The sequence below is a fragment of the Tachypleus tridentatus genome, chromosome 2, assembly GCF_004210375.1.
Source record: "Tachypleus tridentatus isolate NWPU-2018 chromosome 2, ASM421037v1, whole genome shotgun sequence".
Taxonomy (NCBI): domain Eukaryota; kingdom Metazoa; phylum Arthropoda; class Merostomata; order Xiphosura; family Limulidae; genus Tachypleus; species Tachypleus tridentatus.
The window spans coordinates 42255274-42274940 of NC_134826.1; the positions used below are offsets into that span (position 1 = coordinate 42255274).

Genomic DNA, 19667 nt, shown 5'->3' on the forward strand with positions numbered 1-19667 from the left:
GCTGAAAGGGCGTGCATGTTTGGTGTGACGGGGATTCGAACCCGTCTATGAGTTAGTCGTCCCTAATTCAATAGTGTAACTCAATAGAGAAAGCAGCTAGTTACCACCACCCACTGCTAACTCTTGAGTTACTCTTTTATTAACATTATAACGCCCCAAGGCTGAAAGAGCGAGTATGTTTGGTAAGATGGGGAGTCGAACCTGCGACCTTCAGATTACGAATCGAGTGCCCTAATCACCTGGCCATACCGGGCCAGATATCAGACCGAAGGAAATTTTTTATGAGTGGATAGTGTATTTAATCAAACATAAATGATAAAAATATTAAGTTATGAAACTATATATTCAACAGTATCCCCGTCTTTTATATCTGGATAATAACAATTCCTACTCCAAACTTTAAAAACCACACCAACATTTATAACGTAAACATCTCAACTGAAAGCTAAACTTTACTCGCGAGCAGATAGAGCATGCACGGTTTCACAGTTCGCTTAAGGCTCGTAGTACTACAGAACAGCGGTAATACGAAATATGCAAATTCGTTTAACACTTTAACACACATTATAGAGTCTCTTCAAAGGATAGCTAAAGACCACAGCAAAATTCCAAAACAGAAGCAATACTTAACTAAGAATAAATCGATCTGTTTACAACGAGTATGAAAACAACGAGCTAAGTTAACTAAACATAATGAAGTCGATAACAGTTGTTACACTAAACATCAAACTGGTGTTCATTAAATCAATATGATAACAACGGGTTAAAGAAATAATAACATAGCTTTCTCTGTATCAGAAACATTTAAAATAAATGTGACGGGATTATTTGTAACTAAGCAGAAATCTACAAAATAAACTATCTGTGCTCTGCCCATCACTGGTATCGAAACTCGGTTTATAACGTTGTGATTCCGCAAGCATACCATTGTGCCACGGGGAGGAGGGAAGTAGAGACGTGAAGCAACTGATGTACATAAATAAACAATTTATATATTTAGATATTCTTTCTATGTGCTTGGATAATGAAACCTCTATATAGCACAAACTTAAACATACCATAAATACAGGGTATGTTAAAGCATCAAACTAATCATCTCCACAAATAATTATGTTTTATTTTACCAACACTGAAACTTAAAGCTACAGACTTATTTCTAAACTAAGCTTAGTATGAACTTAAATCTACAGACTAATATCTGAACTAAACTTGGTAGAAACTTAAATCTACAGATTGACATCTAAACGCAGTTACTCTATTTATTATTTGATTTACTAAATAGATAAGAACTATGAAGTTAAACGGTAATACACTGTTCTAAACGTAAAACATTCCAATCCAGTAACAAAATCAATTCAAACCTATTAGAACGAACGCTAGTCTTAAAAAGTAATACATTGTCACCCAGCCTACACTCAATATATGGTGAGGTGACTAACGCATAGCGCACAAAACTCATGAGAACATAAAAGTACCAATATAAAACACAATCAAAATTACACTTTTGAGTTTATACCCTACATAAAATTTTGCAAAAAGAAAATACTGCTGTAATGTTTACATCTGGTTTTTATACCCTCTTTCATTTTCATACGCCCTAGTCCTTTAAGGTGTTACTTTTAAAGTGGTATTAAAGTGGTATTATTTTGCTTTGAAACCCATGCAGCCACATTTGTTTTTTAAAAAACACAAACAATAACTTTATGTGTATTTCTTTTACACCTTTCTCTCTATCGTTATATATGTGTATACAAACAACTCATCAACTAAAAATACACATTTAAATAATTCACGTATGGTGGTAAGATAAAACAGAACAATATATATATTTACACCAACTGGTCTCACACCTAGTCCTCATTAGTTGACATTATTATGGTGAAGCTTTACACTGTAAAAGCTGTTTTCTCCTGCTGGTGGAAATGGTCTTCACTAGGCTACTGATCTGTGTCAATCCCTTGTTGACCTTACAGAGATCACACTTACACTCTTAGAGTTCCTTTCTTCTCTCATTACAGTTATTAGAATGTGGTTCTTCCTTACATTAAGAGCTTATTTGCTTGGCTCACTACAGTTATTATGCAGTGGTTCTTCTTCACATTCAGAGTTCAGTTGGTTGTCTCGCTACAATTATTAGAGTGCGGTTCTCCTTCACATTCAGAGCTAACTTCCTTGTCTCACTACAGTCAATAGAGTGTGGCTCTTCCTTACATTCAGAGCTAACTTCCTTCTCTCACAACAGTCAATAGAGTGTGGCTCTTCCTTACATTCAGAGCTAACTTCCTTGTCTCACTACAGTCAATAGAGTGTGGCTCTTCCTCACATTCAGAGCTAACTTCCTTGTCTCACTACAGTCAATAGAGTGTGGCTCTTCCTTACATTCAGAGCTAACTTCCTTCTCTCACAACAGTCAATAGAGTGTGGCTCTTCCTTACATTCAGAGCTAACTTCCTTGTCTCACTACAGTCATTACAATGTGGTTGTTCCTCACATTCAGAGCTAACTCCCTGTCTCACTACAATCAATAGAGTGTGGTTCTTCCTCACATTCAGAACTTAAGTCTTTGCCTCATTGTGGTCATTAGAATGTTGTTCTTTCTTCCTAGAAACAAGGTTTCGATACCCGTGGTAGGGCAGAACACAAGGAAGCCATTGTGTAACCTTTGCTTATCTACAAACAAAATCAAAAAGTAATCTTATCATAACGTATTTTCTTTCATACTACTGTTTTTCCTAGCAGTTCCTGTGTATATCTCTTCGTGTCAGTAACAACACTCTTTATTTTGAATTTTGCGCAAAGCTGCACGAGAGCTATCTGCACTAGCTGTCCCTAATTGATCAGTGTAAGACTAGAGGAAAGGTAACTAGTCATCACCACTCACCGCCAACTCTTGGGCTACTCTTTTGCTAACATTACAACGCTCTAAGGGCTGAAAGGGCGAGCATATTTGATGTGATGGGTATTCGAACCCGCGAACCTCAGATTACGATTCGAGTGTTTCAACCATTTGGCCATACCGGGCCGTATTTACTTTTGAAACCTACTAGGTAATTCCAATTATAACTGGCAGTTCTGTGGCTCACTATTTTCTCTTGATGTGCACATAGCAGAGTTTGCACTTTCTTCCCATATCCTTGCAGGAAAGCTGCTAGGAAAACCGTACCGTATGGTTGTTCATTGTAACATTTCCAAGTGATTTCCATAGCTGGAGCTGTAAAAATTGGGAAGACTCCTCTGCTTTAGAAGAGTAAAACTGCTGCATTTCCCCTATCACTGGCATCTGTATCCAGAATGAATGGAAATTGAAGCTTAGAATAAGTTATTATTGGGCCATCAACGAAAGCACATTTTAATGACTGAAATAAGTTTCATTCTTGAGAACGTCTTGGCACTATAATGTTAATTGCTAATAACCAACAATATTAGGCATTAATTATTCCAACCTAATGAATTCTTGGACCACAACTATTGTCAGTGTTACCTCTAGCTCTTCTTAAATATCTCTGATATGATCTGAATCACAACATAGGAACTCAAAACAAATGCTTCAAACTCACATCATTGTCATGTATTTATGTACGATCATATAAAGTACATCATTTACACTTTGCTCTCGAGTGAAACCTTAACGTCTACTTTACCTATTTGTAAGCTACACGGACAAAACATGTAACACTGAAATAAACAGAATCTTATCTAGTTATACGTGTTTATTCTCTAAACTACCATATTTAGATTCTCAATAGTGGTATAAACTGAGTAGCTCAACTAATATGTTGTGAGCATATGTCAGTCAACTTTCTTTCCCATTGGAAACCTAGTCATGCATGTGCCAACAGCTACTTCAATGTAGTGACAAAACGACATATCTGGAATTCCTACAGTCTAACTTCAGTACTGAATGCAATTTGAAGTCTAATTTCATCATCCAGTTCTACCAGTTAATAGCAAACTCTAGTTCGAAAGTACTGAATCATATGGAAACGTCCAAACTGTCCACACGTTTATCTGTTCAAGGGAATAAAAAGCTTCAAAACACACTGCCAGGACCACCCATCTTAGATTCACAAAGTTACTGTAACTGAAATATATAGTTGCCTGAGAGACGTGCAGCCCAAAGAAGCAAATCCTGGTGTTTACTGCATTCACATGCAGCTACAAGTTTACAACAAGATGCAGCCTATGGATTTGATATAATCGGCGGTTGATGTTTTAAATATCTTGATACAGTCTATTCCTCATGAGTTGTACTTACAAGATATTCGATGAATTACCATAAAGTTGTTATCCACTTGTTTCGCAGGCCATGGTTGAGGTTCCTATATCTGAGCCAATACCATCTAGTAGAACATTTATTCTGGAAGACACAACGTTAATGGTATGTTTGAGACAAAGTTCTTTGGTAGTCTATAGCTTATCTACATTAAATTTAAATCCTGTGTTACGGCTTTGATGGAAATGTTTAAAACACTGCAAGGTGAAATAAACTCCCGATTGTTAATGTATTGACTGAAATCCCAACATCACATTCATGGAAAATTAAAGTATTTAATAGGCTAGCTCAAGATATTTTGAGCTGAAAGAACCAACACACTTTTTGAAATAGAGATTTCATTGTATCTTTCAAAGTCTGTGGTCAAACTCGAACTGGAGCTATTTGATTTGAAGATGCTATTCAACATTAAAACTTAAGGTAAATAAGCATTTCTGAATTGTGACTATCCACATCAATAACACACATATTAATTTCAACCAAGATTTTGGTCATAACATCTTTCGTATCATAGCTGTTTTTCAATAGCGTGGACATGATACTGTTATTTCTGTGTACACCATGTTTTTTGGCATTCTGCAACTTGCTGTAACTGAATGTTGAGTTTGGTGGTAACCTATCTCATATCTCAGAAGAGCAGGTACGCCCTGAAAGTTGTACCATAGTTTACTGACCAATAGTAGCTGCTTCTACTGTCTATTTTGAGCTTTGGGGCCGTATGATAAGTTACATCAAATCTTACTGCAACACACATAACTTCGCTTAATTCGAGAACATTTCTGAAAGTATGTGTGTAAGTTGTCTCTGACACCACATGTGTAAATAATGTAGTTCGTTAGCAAAAACTGTAAGATCTTTATTGCAGCTAGCTTTTAAGTCTGATTTGTTTGTTGCCTAATCCTAATGAAAGACCTATGGTAAAGCTCTTACACAGTTGAGCTATGATGACCAAATTTTTCCGCGCTCAGTTGTTGAACACAATCCAAGACTGAACCATATAGAGAGAGCTGAAACTGCTTTGTGGCTTTGTCTTGAATCAAAGTATTCCATTTAATTACCTGATTGAAACACATCAGACATGTATTCAATGCTTCGTTTGCATCATCTTAGTTAAGTTTATAACATTTTCTTATTTCACTTCACCATTCCTTGCTGAAAACAGTGTGGAAGGGAAGCCATCCAGCAAAGGTTCTCTACTTATGTGAAACTGTCTGTGCTGACTTCAACCATGGCGTTAATTCTCAGCCTTCCTACATCCGTATGAATATGAGTCATCTGAGCAATGTCACATGCAAGTAGATGCTGACACGTGAAATAAACAAGGCACAAGATGTTCCACACATGAAAACACATATCTTTATTAATCAGTTGCACAAACAAACAATAAGCGCAAGAGCGTTGAAATTGGGTCTAAAATTAAAATGAAATAAATGTATACAGTTGGATTTGATGAATATAAAAGGAGATAAATGTATAAAGTTGAATTTGGTGAATACAAAAGGAGATAAACGTATAAAGTTGAATTTGATTAATATATAAGGAGATAAACGTATAAAGTTGACTTTGATGAATATGTAGGAGATAAAGATATAAAGTTTAATTTGATGAATATATATCTCAATTTAAATTTTAGAACAAGTTGATCCTCAGCTCATAAACAAACACAATACTTAAATATTCAATTATTACAACTAGGTTAAGCAGTAAGTAATACATACACAATGATCCAGACCGTCACATCCACAATAATATGGCAAATTATGAAGCTAATCATTAACCCGTTTACAGGACCAATGGGACTCAAACAGCGGAAAAGCGAATGTGCTACTTCTCTAGAGACCTCTTATGACCATGCAGGATAAATATTAACGATTAATGGCGCCAACTTCAATCACCCTGAATGTGCTTAAGTTATTCCAGTTCTATTGTCTCCGAAATATAACTTCAAACCTAAGAAAGCTTTGGTCAGTTCGTAAGTGTACTGTTTCCCCAAGACTAAATTCAGTATCAAAATGTAACAAAAATTTTGAAGCCCATTGATATATTTATAAATAAAACACGAACCTGTAAAAAGATGACGTTCAGAATGTAAGAATGTGAACTATAGGAAATGTTAAGATGCGTTTAAATTCATAAAATAATTTGTCGAGAATTTGACCTACGTAGGAACAAGAAACGTCCTTGGAAGATGACGAAAGAATCCTACATCTGTAACAACTACAAATGGTTCTTGATACTGAGGACATTAACAGAAATGAGGCTTGTATGAGTGACCATAAGAAATGAAAACTTTATAAACTAATCGGTATTTTCTCAAAAGAATCAGCTATTCTTCTGCAAGGACCACACTATCACACACATGGTCCATATAAATATTATATATATGTATAGATATATATAATTACATTTTCCTGATCCATATATATATATATATATACACGAGTAAAGTGTGTAAGAGTATGGATCGCAAGGATATTGTTTCAAATCGTGATGCCACTGAAAACACTTATCACTTTCTCCTGGTGGCACAGGCACGAAGCTACAGAATGGCTACCTCTGCTCTGCACATCATGAAACGTGTTTTTGAGTGTTATAATACATCAACTTTCCAAGGAGGCCCGGCATGGCCAGGTGATTAGAGCATTCGAGTCCTCGGCGGAGGGTCGCGAGTTAGAATCCCGGCCACGCCAAACATGCTCACCCTTTCAGCCGTGGTAGCGTTATAATGTTACAGTCAATCCCACTGTTCGTTGGTACAATATAAAAATCACTTGATTCTTTTTTAACAAAAGTTTAAGAGATAATGAATACATAAAAGAAGAAGCCAATTTCAGTGACAACTTGCTGATGGCAAATTAACTCACTCGATATATTTATACGTTGACCAACCCTCTATACTATTTTTCCTATTCTCACGAACTGAGTTAGAAGTTTTGAATAAGCTAAGACTGAACAAAAAATATATATATTACCAGTCATAGTTTTCCAGTTTAACCTGCCTGATTTTAAATATGTTATGGGCGGTTACTCTAGTCATAAATAAGAAAAACAGTTTGTTTTGTTTGTTTAGAATTACGCACAAAGCTACACAATGGGCTATCTGTGCTCTACCCACCACGGGTATCGAAACCCAGTTTTTATTGTGTAAGTCCGTAGACTGGGGTCGAGAAAAACAGAGAAAATGAGTAAGTACAATGAAATATCTATCGATCAAAGAACGACGAGTTTTTCTATAAAAGCGCTTCTATAAGAGTGACATAGTGAAGGTTTTGTGTGGTTTTTTGAAAACATTCTAATGAAAGGTCCCCTGGGGGATATCGTTAAGTCTATGGATTTGTGTTGCTAAAATCAGAGATTCGATTCCTCTCGGTGGACACAGCGGATGGCTTGTTGTGGCTGCGCTATAAAACTTACATGCACTCTAATTAAAAAGATACAAAAACGTTTGTACACAGGTGTCGTCTTCTGTAGCAGTTCCAATCCTTTAAACTTTGTTTTGTAGAATATCGTTTCCAGTTCTTGTGCTAAACTAATTATGGACGTTTCGCTTTCCATTCTTAGTCTCATCATGTGAGATAAAAGTTGAGTATGGTTCATTGTTTAAATAATTCTTGTTAAAGTTATGGGTGAAATTTCTAACCCATCTTTACGTTAAGTGATAATTAAAGACTAATAGATGTTATTTAAGATAATGAGCGTATACGTTAGGTGCGTAGTTAATGTGGTTCCTACGATTATTAAGAATGCCTTTGTAATCCCCGCAAGTATTAATTATCGTAATGCAACAGTAAAAGGAACATTAAAAAGTAATGCAAGTATAATGGGGTATTAAGTATTAGCAAAGCAGTAGGGCTTGGCAAGGCCTGGTAGGTAGGTTGTTCGGCTCGTAACCTGCGGGTAGCGGATTCGAATCCCAATCACACCGAACATGCTCGCCCTTTCAGCCGTGGGGCATTATAAAATTACGATCAATCCCACTGGTCGTTGGTAAAAGAGTAGCCCAAGTGTTAGCGTCGGATGGTGATGACTAGCTACCTTCTCTCTCCTAAATTACGGACTACTAGCGAAGACAGCCTTCGACTAGCTTTGCGTCAAGCTTAAAGAACAACCAAACAATATTAAAGCAGTGCAATTACCAAAGCGATATTAACTTTCCGTTAAAGTTGTGTAATAGTTAATGTAATGTGGCCACACATTTACGCAAAATGGGTTTATCATGTGCTCTCTTGAGAAGACAGATTTTCCAGCTTCACGGGGTTGACTCATAGTGTAGTCTTCACTAACATGCACGAGGAAGCTGCACTACTTAAACTTAAGTGGCAAAGCTCTCGTGAGCTAGAGGTTACGGGTTCCAATTCGAAGCGAGTAAATACATCGTGAAAAAAATAATTGTACCATACGTAAGTTGTTGTAAATTAGTTTTACTTCTAGCTATGATAATGTAACTTGATTAAACATTATGAAATAATAAGTGAAATGAATTTTGATACAACTCTAGTTCAGACTCCCTGAGTTCTCAACTATCCCTCATACCAGGCCCGGCATGGCCAGGTGGTTAAGCGCTCGACTAGTAATCTAAGAGCAACAGGTTTGAATCCCCGTCGCACCAAACATGTTCACTCTTTTAGCTGTAGGAGCGTCATAATGTGACGGTCAGTCCTGCTATTCGTTGGTAAAAAAGTAGCCCAAGAGTTGGTGGTGGGTGGTGATGACTAGATGCTAGTCTTAGGCTGCTAAATTAAGGACAGCTAGCGCAGATAGTCCTCGTGTAGCTTTGCGCGAAATTCAAACACAAAGAAACAAACAATCACTCATACTCTACGGTATGGTAGTGTTGTTTTTTTATTTCATAGTTCCAAATTCAAATACTCCGGACAACAGATGATGCCTTACACTCGTTACATTATTTCTCCCGCACAAATGGTTTCGTTTTGCGATTTTTTTGTTTTGTTCTATCAATATTATAGTTTCGTTATTCGAGCATTTTATTTTGTTATTAATTACTTACGTGTCACATATAATATTTCGTGAACTGATCATGAAAATCAGTGATTACAACTAAATGATTACCCTGTTTTAAGCACGTGCTAGTTTTTATTAGTAGTTTTTTTATTCCCAGTAAACGTGGTAAAGGGGTAATAAATGTGATGTTTGTTTCTGGTTCAATGGAAACTTCAGAGCATATACCAATATTTTACAGGGTTTGGATCCCACATAACACCGACAGCTGGGAGCTTAAACAAATAACCATTTTACTTTGTTCACAGTTATCATTCACATTAACTAAGAATGGCAGTAAATGCTGGTAGCACAATACTCTGAAAATATTGTAGTTTTTAGGTGAAAAAAACAGCTAAGACCAACACACATTTATACGATTAGCGGAGTGGTCGTGGCAGGCATTTCCGTTTTATGACAGTTACAGTCCAATGCTCCAAATGGCCACAGTTGCAAAGAGCTCGTATTCCGAAAATGGAACTTAAATGCAAATACCAATGTATGCTTTTTGTTTATTCAAGTTGTCATATTACATAACCAATAGTATCCGTATAGTGTTAAATTAGGGTCGTCAGCCGATGACATTTTCATGATGACGAGAAATCCACCTAAGATAAAAAATGTATTCTAAAGACAGCTGGTATGGGTAGTAAAACTTTCATCAAAATAAAGTACGGACCAACATTTTGACCTTTTTGGGTCATCTTCAAGTTAAAGTTGCAAACTGTCTTTGCTACCCTGAAGCTGACCCAAGAAAATGAAAACGTTGTTCTGTATTATATCATTTTGAGGTGTAATGATTCCACAGAACTATATTATTGTTACCTATAACTAAAGCTTCCTAATCTTAAGAAAAACGATGGGATTTTTTTTTTCAAAACAATAGTGTCATTACAGCAAGTATGTTTGTTTATCAAATCTCCTATAGATTTCAAAACTAATGATACATCGAGAAGAAAAAACACGAACAAACTAATAATGTCTCCAGTTCAGCCCAGGTGTTGTTTTTACTTTTCATGCAACTGGAAGCTAATGTAAATATGACCACCCCGTTACCACTTATGCTACCGCCAGATAAATACACGAAATAGTACGTCATTCGCGTGGCATGCACGTGCCACTCGAGAGGGAATGTATAAGTAATGTTTATAAAGGTGAGGCTCGTGAATCTACTTAAGCCGTTTTATTGTAATTTACACCGCGACTTTAACAACGTCTGTACGTATTTCTATGAAAATTTTCACGGGGTTTGGTTTTTTTACTGAATATTTGGACAGTGGAAGTGTAAAATGTCTCAAAATAAACCGTTAAAGTAATATTAAATTCTATTATCAGGGTGAGTGTCACACAAACAGTTTTTTTCCCCTTAGATTCTTTTCCGTCTTAATTTCCAGGACAATGCTCTTTAATCAAAAGCAACTTATTCATACAATAATTACGTTTGTTTTGTTATTTAAACTGCTCTGAAGTTGATGTTTTTAAAAAGCGCCGTCAAGTCTTTGTAACAGTGAAGAAGATAAATGCGTTTATATGTAAGTGGGCGTTTGTTGTTTTAGCGCAAAGCTACACAATGGGGCTGTCTGTTTCCTGCCAATCACGAGTATCGAAACCTGATTTTTAGTACTACAAGCCTTCAGAAGTGCCGCTGAGCATGGATCTTATATAAACTAGAAACTTTGTATCCGCAACAGTATATATATATAGTTAACACCTTATTCTCTTCGGTGGTTTGACTTCCAACTCGCTTGCTTCTCTTTGTGTCTTTCAACAAGCGCTACATGTACTTTTCCACACGGTCTTATTCAACCTATACACTCTTTAAACCTTAACGTCTCAACCTGCGCTTTCGCAGACTTCTGTTTCAGGACGGTCTCAGATATTACGGTTCTTGGGTGTTTATTAAGCGGGAACGAACTGTTAACTACAGTAATTGCAAGGGTACGCATAAAGACTTACCATCTTAAAACTCAGTTTACTTTAGTGTAAAACTAGATATTCTGCACCACCCCCACACACATCCACACACGTGCGCAAGAGACACAAAAACAATTTTTTAAAATGTGTTTCAACTTCTTAACACACTAAATAATATATCATTTAGTTAACTTATTTTGAAACATTTCGAACAACAAATCACTAATTCATACTTGTTTAAAGTTTTTCCCCTGTTTCTGAATTACATGTGTTCTTCGGAAATGTCATTCACTCTCTGGATAATGAGACCCAGCATGTCCAGGTGGGTTAAGGCGTTCGACTCGTAATCTGAGGGTCGCGGGTTCGAATACCTGTCGCATCAAACATGCTCGCCCTTTCAGCTTTGGGAGATTTATAATGTGACAGTCAATTCCACTATTCGTTGGTAAAAGAGTAGCCCAAGAGTTGGCGGTGGGTGGTGATGACTAGTTGCCTTCCCTCTAGTCTTACACCCCTAAATTAGGGACGGCTAGCGCAAGTAGTCCTCGTGTAGCTTTGCGCGAAATTCAGAAACAAACAAAATCACTGAATAATGAGTTTATGAAGCTCAGAAATAATGGATTGACTTCGTTAAAATAAACAATAGGAAAAAGTAAAAGGTGTTTGTTTTTCAAATGAAAGTAAAGTTTTCGTGTGTTTTTTCAAGAGGGGAAATTTGAAAAATTATTATTTGTATTACACGATCTTTCTCGTCTCTTTTTTTTTTTAATTTCGCGCAAAGCTACACGAGGGCTATCTGCGCTGCCGTCTCTAATTTGGCAGTGTACGACAAGAGAGATGGCAGCTAGTCATCAACACCCACTACCAACTCTTGGGCTACTCTTTTACCAACGAATAGTTGGATTGCCTGTCACGTTATAACTCTCCTATGGCTGAAAGGGCGAGCATGTTTGGTGTGACAGGGATTCGAACCCGCGATCCTCGAATTACGAGTCATGCGCCTTAACGTCCTGGCCATGCCGGGCCCTTTCTCCTCTGACTCGCAACTTATTCATTGTCGTGAATGGCTACACAGATCACTCCTTTGAAGATGTCGAATTAACCCTTCAACCTCTCATTACCTATGAATTTGTGAAATCAAGATGGCTGAATTAATCAGCCTATGTGATGTTGTTTAGTGAAATCTAGACCTTTCATTAAATCAATTTGGTATAAAAATTTTTGTCAACGCTGAAAGGCTGTACTGAAAATTTATGACGTAATTTCTTACCAGACAGGTTCTGTTTGAGTGCTTTTAGTTCTTAAGGATAAATAAACTTACTGTTTTTCACTGTCTTTACATTAAGTGTCACGTCCGTTTTCACTTTTTAATTTGAAAAGTAACGTTAATATGAAATACTCGTGAGCTGTACTGTTAAGTTTTTCTTGTAGATTTGTTGGTTTGTTGTTAAGCCCAAAGCTACATCATGGACTATTTGTTTTCCACCCACCATGGGTGTCGAAACCTGAGTTTTAGTGTTACATACTATTACACTTACCATCTTGAGGGCTGCTTGTCTGTATTTTATGTCTAACGTGTTTTGGTTTCGCTATCGTTCGAAAAGCTTATTTTAAAATACGATGATATCCTTATAATCTATTTTCATTGAATGTTGTCCAATGGAAGGTCAACTGTAAGTTTAGTCTTCCAACGCTAAAATCTTAAGTTATTCGTGCTCTCTGTTGACAAAGCGCGAATATCCCATTTCACAATTTTGCTTTACGAAAACAACAACGGTGACTCAGAGGTAATCTCCAGACTTACAATGCTAAAACCCGACTCCCGACACCCCTACAGAAGACCGAGTGCAGAGTGCCTATTTTGTAGCTTCGCACTAAAATTCAACAAAGACCAAATTAGTTATCAAGGCTAATATAACTGCTATAATACCTATCTTACGAATCCAATACTTTAACTTTTATTATTTTAGTAAGAAACCATGTGTTACTTCTTAAACGCCATAAAAACTAAAGTAGGAAACAAAACAAAATTCCTATATTGTGTCGGCAGCAATGAAATTGAAGTCTGTTACACCGGTATTAATAAAGTCCTCTAAAGTTGAAACTGGCACGCTAAAGTGTCAGTATAATATATAAAGTGATAAAATTATAGTTACTTTATATTTTATTTCTGTAAACAGTGGCAATACTTATGGGGAAAAAAATCCACTTATCAGACCGATGATTCAGTGCTAAACTAATGGAATCCACATTGTTAGAGATCGTTTCGTAATAACATTGTTACAGATCAATAGAAAATTGCAGCCAAAGTAAGGTATATAAAGAAAAGTCCTTTAATTCTAGAATTTAACACTTATTAGAAAGTTTGAACAAAGCGCGTGTCAAACTACTAGCAACACGTGAGCGAAAGAAGTTAAGATTTCTGGAACCAGCATAAATCCCTTTGTTATTTGATGTTTAATTATGCCACAGTTAAACTTCGCCATTATAACTAATTGTGACTTTTCAGAGCTGTTTGGCAAACTAAGTTTCAGACACTGATATTAGGATTGACAACTAACAGAATTAAACATAGTTTTAAGAACCTCTGTAGTTTATTTGAATATTTTATGATACAATATACCTTGATACATGGGTCTTTTTGTTTCTTTGAATATTTTATGATACAATATACTTTTATACACAGGCCTTCAGGTTTTTGTTTTTATTTGAATATTTTACGATACAATATACTTTGATACACAGGCCCTTTTTGTTTATTTGAATATTTTATGATACACTATACCATGATACCTGGGCCTTTTTTGTTTATTTGACTATTTTGTGACGGAATAAATATAACTTTTACTTACCTCTATAGCATGTCTATTCATTTTATGATACACTAAACCTACATTTATAAAGATCTCTATTGTTTGTCTTATCGTTTTATTACCCACAAACGCTTTTTAATGCACGCAAAAATAGTTTAGTTCTCGATAGAATTTAATCAACAGCTGAGAATTTTATATAGACGGATAAATGAAAAGTCAGTTGAAAAACTAACTCATTCGACTGCAGAACTTACACTTTGAAACTTCAAAATATCAAAATCAGATCTAAAGTTACTATTTAAATCAAACGTTAAAGAATTTTCAGAGGTAACAGAAAGCTAAATTATGCGCAACGCCCCGCATATAAGTGGCTAGCTTGAATACTTATAATTCTAAAATCTAGGGTTCAATCCCTGATATGGACCAATTGCGAATCTTTGCGCTCAAAAACAAATAAAAACCTCTTGCGTAAAGGCCTGGCATGGCCAGGTGGTTAAGGCATTCAACTCGTAATCCGAGGGCCGCAGGTTCGAATCCCCGTCACACCAAACATGCTTGCCCTTTCATCCGTAGGGGCGTTATAATGTGACGGTCAATTCCATTCGTTGGTAAAAGAGTAGCTCAAGAGTTGGCGGTGAATTGTGATGACTAACTGCCTTCCCTCTAGTCTCACATTGCTAAATTAGGAACGGCTAGCGCAGATAGCCCTTGTGTAGCTTTGCGCGAAATTCCAAACAAATTCTTGCGTAAATAATAACCACATAATGCGTGGTCCAGCTTAGGTCCATTAAGTCCAAATTGAGAACACATAATTCAGGAGGAGTTAGTTTTATGTTGTTTCGTAATTTTATGTTAGAAATAAACTCAGTTAAAATATTTCTCAATTCTTGGTCCGCAAGCAGAGATATTCACAAAATAGTCGCCCGGGTCACGGTTGCCACTACCAGGATACTAACTTCCTTGTTGATGAAAAATAGTGCTTTTTGTGATATCTCAGGATCGGCACTAATGCATCAGGTGCTTTAACTAAATAAGCAGTAATAGACACTCTAAACCTAGAAGGACGTGTAGCACATACATCTGGGTTTTCAACGACGACTCGTTCTTGTGCGAAAGTGTTAATATAACACCAGCGTAAATAGATTTTCTTCCTAACACAGTGTATCTAGGCGATATGAAATTAAATGTAAGCAAGCAAATTAGTTATTAAAACCCGTTTTTGGTATATTTAATAGAACGTTTCTTGTACCACGTTTTACCCAATCATTTATGTGAAATACCATTTTAAGATCTATCGTTTTTTTTTTCTTCTTCCTAGTTTGCTTGCCAAGGAGGCCTTTCGTGCAATATTAAAACTCGCCATTTATGCTGAATGATCAGAGATAAAGATATACTAAAACGTTATTTATATATATAATAAGATCGGTTTAAAGTTAAACGCGGAAACCGATTCGAATAAGCCTTTGTATCTCATCGTTCAGTCCAGGTAACGAGTTTTGGTAATGTGCGAAAGGCCTTCTGAACAATCATTGCTATAGATAAAATATTCTATATAGTATATTTACACATTTTGGTTTAAAATACTATGTGGAAAAATATAAGGAAAAAATGATAAACCTTCAGACGTATCTTTAAGCCACTAGGTGCCTGCCTTTATTTTGAATTTCAAGCAAAACTACACGAGGGCTATCTGCACTGGTTGTCTCTAATTTAGCAGCGAAAGACTAAAAGAAAGTCAACTAGTCATCTCCACCGACCGCCAACTCTTGGACTACTCTTATACTAATGAATAGTGATTACCTGTCACATTATAAAGTCCCCATCAATGAAAGGGCGAGGACATTCGAAGGAACAGGGATTCGAACCCACAACTCTCAGATTGCGAGTCAAGCGCACTAACCACCTGGCCATGTCAAGCTAAGATATATGGTATTGAAGGAAAGACCTCATGAGCAGTGACTTATGGTGATACTATACTATATATTTATACACTGTCTTAAATCTGATAATTACAAATTATGAATAATGTAAAAGAAAATAGGAGTTAACATGGTTTTGTTACATAAATTAGGCCTATCAAATTAGGAGTTCACATGTTGAAACCATGCCCAGCCCGCAATATTTCATTTAACGAGTTCTCTGTCATTACTACAGGAGAGTCAGATCTTTAACTCTACAGTAAAGAAAGTGTACCCATAGCTAAAGAAAGTGTACTCATAGCTAAGGAAAGTTTACTCATAGCTAAGGAAAGTTTACCCACAGCTGAAAACCACCCTATTCTTAACGATCCTCGCAAAATTCTTTATACGTAAACTTATAACTCACTTGAAACTCAACTGTTGTGTAATATATCTGTAAAAGTTTGTTTTATTCTACCCTTAAAAACTAAGTAAACTATTAATTAATGATATTATAGTTTTAGTTAGTACATATCTTTGTAATATATTTCCCTGATGATGGAATGAGTGTATTCCGAAATGTTCGAACCTTGTAAACGAAATGTTTTGTGTTTTGTCAACTGTGTTCATCTTCATTATTAGGCCTATTTCTCCACCAGTTTTGTTCATAAATTTAAAGTAATTTATAAACACTCATTATACAACACAAAGAAATAATCAAAAGTAATTAGATAAACGTACCACATGCATATATTGTCAGATTTATCAAAATAAGACAATCTACACTACAATTTCTAGAAGTAGAAACACGAATAGTGCTTTAGGATAAAATCTTACAAAAACTACGTTATTTTAAACCAAGGTTTCATGGCTCTACTTACTTTGATGGTTTTATTCTGCAACCTGAGTCCGTTGAGTGTGTTAATAGCTTTCTCAGCATCATCCGAACGAATATAGTTAACGAAACCGTACCCCAAGCTCTGACCTGTAAAGATTTATAACAAATCCAACAGTAATCTTAAAAAAAATACAGACTGTAAATGGAGGTAATGGAGCCCATGAATCACCAAGCATATGTAATTTATTTACAGTGCATTAGAAATCAAACTTTGTATATATAAACTAGACACATTTCTCACAGTGGGCTCTACACATAAATTCAACTTTCTATAAAAAATTAAAACTTTAAAATTTAGACACTGTTAATAAAAACAGAACGCGTTAGATACGCTAATTAGAATATAACTGAAAGAAAAAAGTAAAATTTTCTTCTATTTTAGTAAGTTTTATGTTTATAATTACGTTTATAAATATATCAGTAATTCGTTAAAACCAAGTGTAAACTCATATTATCCAAGAATAATGAGGCACATTGGGATAATAAAGGTCTTACGTCAAGAAGTAGCGCGTGACCCATGCACATCATACCGCCTTATTGTAATATCTAGAAAACGTAAATTGAAAAATACATCGTTGTTTCTAACGTATTATTTGAGATCACCTCATACGTAAAAATTAGCGGTTCAAGTTAGTACATTTGTGCTGAGATTATATATTTTCATACTCTAGTTTGAACTGAATAAATCAAACGGATACTTTTGAATATTCAGTGTCATAAAAATATTCAATAACGAACCATTAAAATACACATATCAAGCACAAAACCATATTTCACGTAATTGAAAATTAAATGTTCAGCAATAATTAATTAATTAAATAAACTTTTAATTTGTGCTTGTTTATGAAGTTTTTAAGAAATGTTAATTATTATGAGCAGTTTTTGACAATATTATATCAATACGAGCAGTTGTTTGAACAACATTAAATTAATATGGACATTTTAAAAATATTACATTCATAGGGACATTTCTAACAACATTACATTAATATGAACAATTTAACAATATTACGTTAATTGGGACATTTTAAATAATATTACATTAATATGAACATTTTAAACAATATTACATTACTAGGGACATTTTTAACAATATTACCTTAATACGAACATATTAACAATATTACATTAATAGGGACATTTTATATTGCTGTGAACAGTTTTGAACAATGTTATATTAGTAGTGTAGTTTTATTTCACATAAAACATTCTATAATACGTTTTCTTCACAACAGTTTTTTAGAGTTTTGTTTTTCAAGCTACATATATATATATATATATATATTCTGGATTGTTCAAAATTTCACTATAGCTGCTGAACTACTATTCTCACTGCAAGCTTCAAGTTGTAAAAGACAGAAAACGTGAATAACCCAAAAACGTTACATGAAATATCTGGCCACTACGACACCACACTAAACAACTGCTGCTGTGACACGCTTGGTCAGTTATCATCTGTAGATAGTGTTAACTTACATCTGTTGCCATTAATGTCTGCATAAAAACTACCCTTAACCACAAAAGGCAGACAAGCTAACATCTGTCACTTGGTAACCATCTGTACACCTATCCTCTCCCCTTTCATAACTAGAGTGAGGAGGGGGGGTGAAGAGAGAGGCGTTTCTTCTAATAAGCTGTCCAATTTACCAACGAGTGTCTCACTTACGTCTTGACAAAGTTTCCAAACAACCAGATATAAAATACATGGTATGATGTTGTCAAACAACAGACTTACTGTGACAACAATGCATCCAGTCGGTACTTTATAACGTGAGTAAACTATTAATTCCCAGCTGTATAACTTATATTCATAGGTTGTTCGTATATATATATATATAAATCAAATAACTATGCACGCCAAATCTTTATAAATATTAACTGTCGATTGTATAATTTTATTTCAAATCGTCCAATTATTTCTATATGATGACACTTCCCTAATATGAATGAGAAACACGGATTTCTAAATTGAGCCAAAATATCAAAATATTCGAACACCTCAAAGTGTTGAGGATTTACATAACGAAAGTCGAATGTGCTAGAAGACAAAGTGCTTTCCCAACATAAAATGTTACTTACAGTAGAAAAATCAAACAGTTTTGAAGGCAAAATATCATTCCACAACACCTTACGGAGACCTCTGTCAGCGACATATGCCAGGTTCACGTTGTTACTCACATTACAGTGGCATTTTACACTCAAATTCCTACAATGTTTTCATATGTAAATTATGATTCGTCCTCTTATGTTTCTTAAACAGCACAAAACAAATTTACCTTCGAAAAATATTCTTAACATTGATTTTTTCTGCATGACTAGTCAATGTTTACTGGTTCTGTTCCTCATTTTTAATACTAGTACGACCATATACAATTATCATGTGTACAAAAGTTGCATTAAGAAAGCCATTGTGCTTTATAGTCGTTAAACTAGAACGAATCCAGTCACACTGAATATGTCGACATGCCATTATAAGCTTACTAGTGTAATTTGGAAATCCATCTGAGGTGTTATTGTATTATAATGAATAGAGTAAACCTGAACTTTGTCTTACACGTTATCACGTCATCATGAATATAGTAAACCTAACCTTTTTCTTACACGTTTTCACATCGTCATGAATGTAATAAATCTGAACTTTGTTTTACACGTTGTCACATCATCATGAATACAATAAATCTGAACTAAGTTTCTTACACGTTATATCATCATGAATATGGCAAACCTGAGTTGTTTTACACGTTGTCACATCATTATGAATGTAATAAATCTGAACTTTGTTTTACACGTTGTCACATCATTATAAATACAATAAATCTGAACTAAGTTTCTTACACGTTATATCATCATGAATATGGCAAACCTGAGCTGTT

General features: G+C 35.3%; 1 protein-coding gene across 5 annotated transcripts in view; it reads right to left on the reverse strand.

The window, feature by feature from the left end:
- The window catches only part of LOC143241919 (ELAV-like protein 4), a 64250-nt gene that overhangs the window by 16201 nt on the left and 28382 nt on the right, over window positions 1-19667 (reverse strand). For all 5 annotated transcript variants that reach the window (XM_076485237.1, XM_076485258.1, XM_076485243.1 and 2 more), the window contains exon 3: window positions 16778-16881. In XM_076485237.1, the coding sequence (XP_076341352.1) occupies window positions 16778-16881 (104 nt within the window). The remainder of the gene's footprint in view (window positions 1-16777; window positions 16882-19667) is intronic.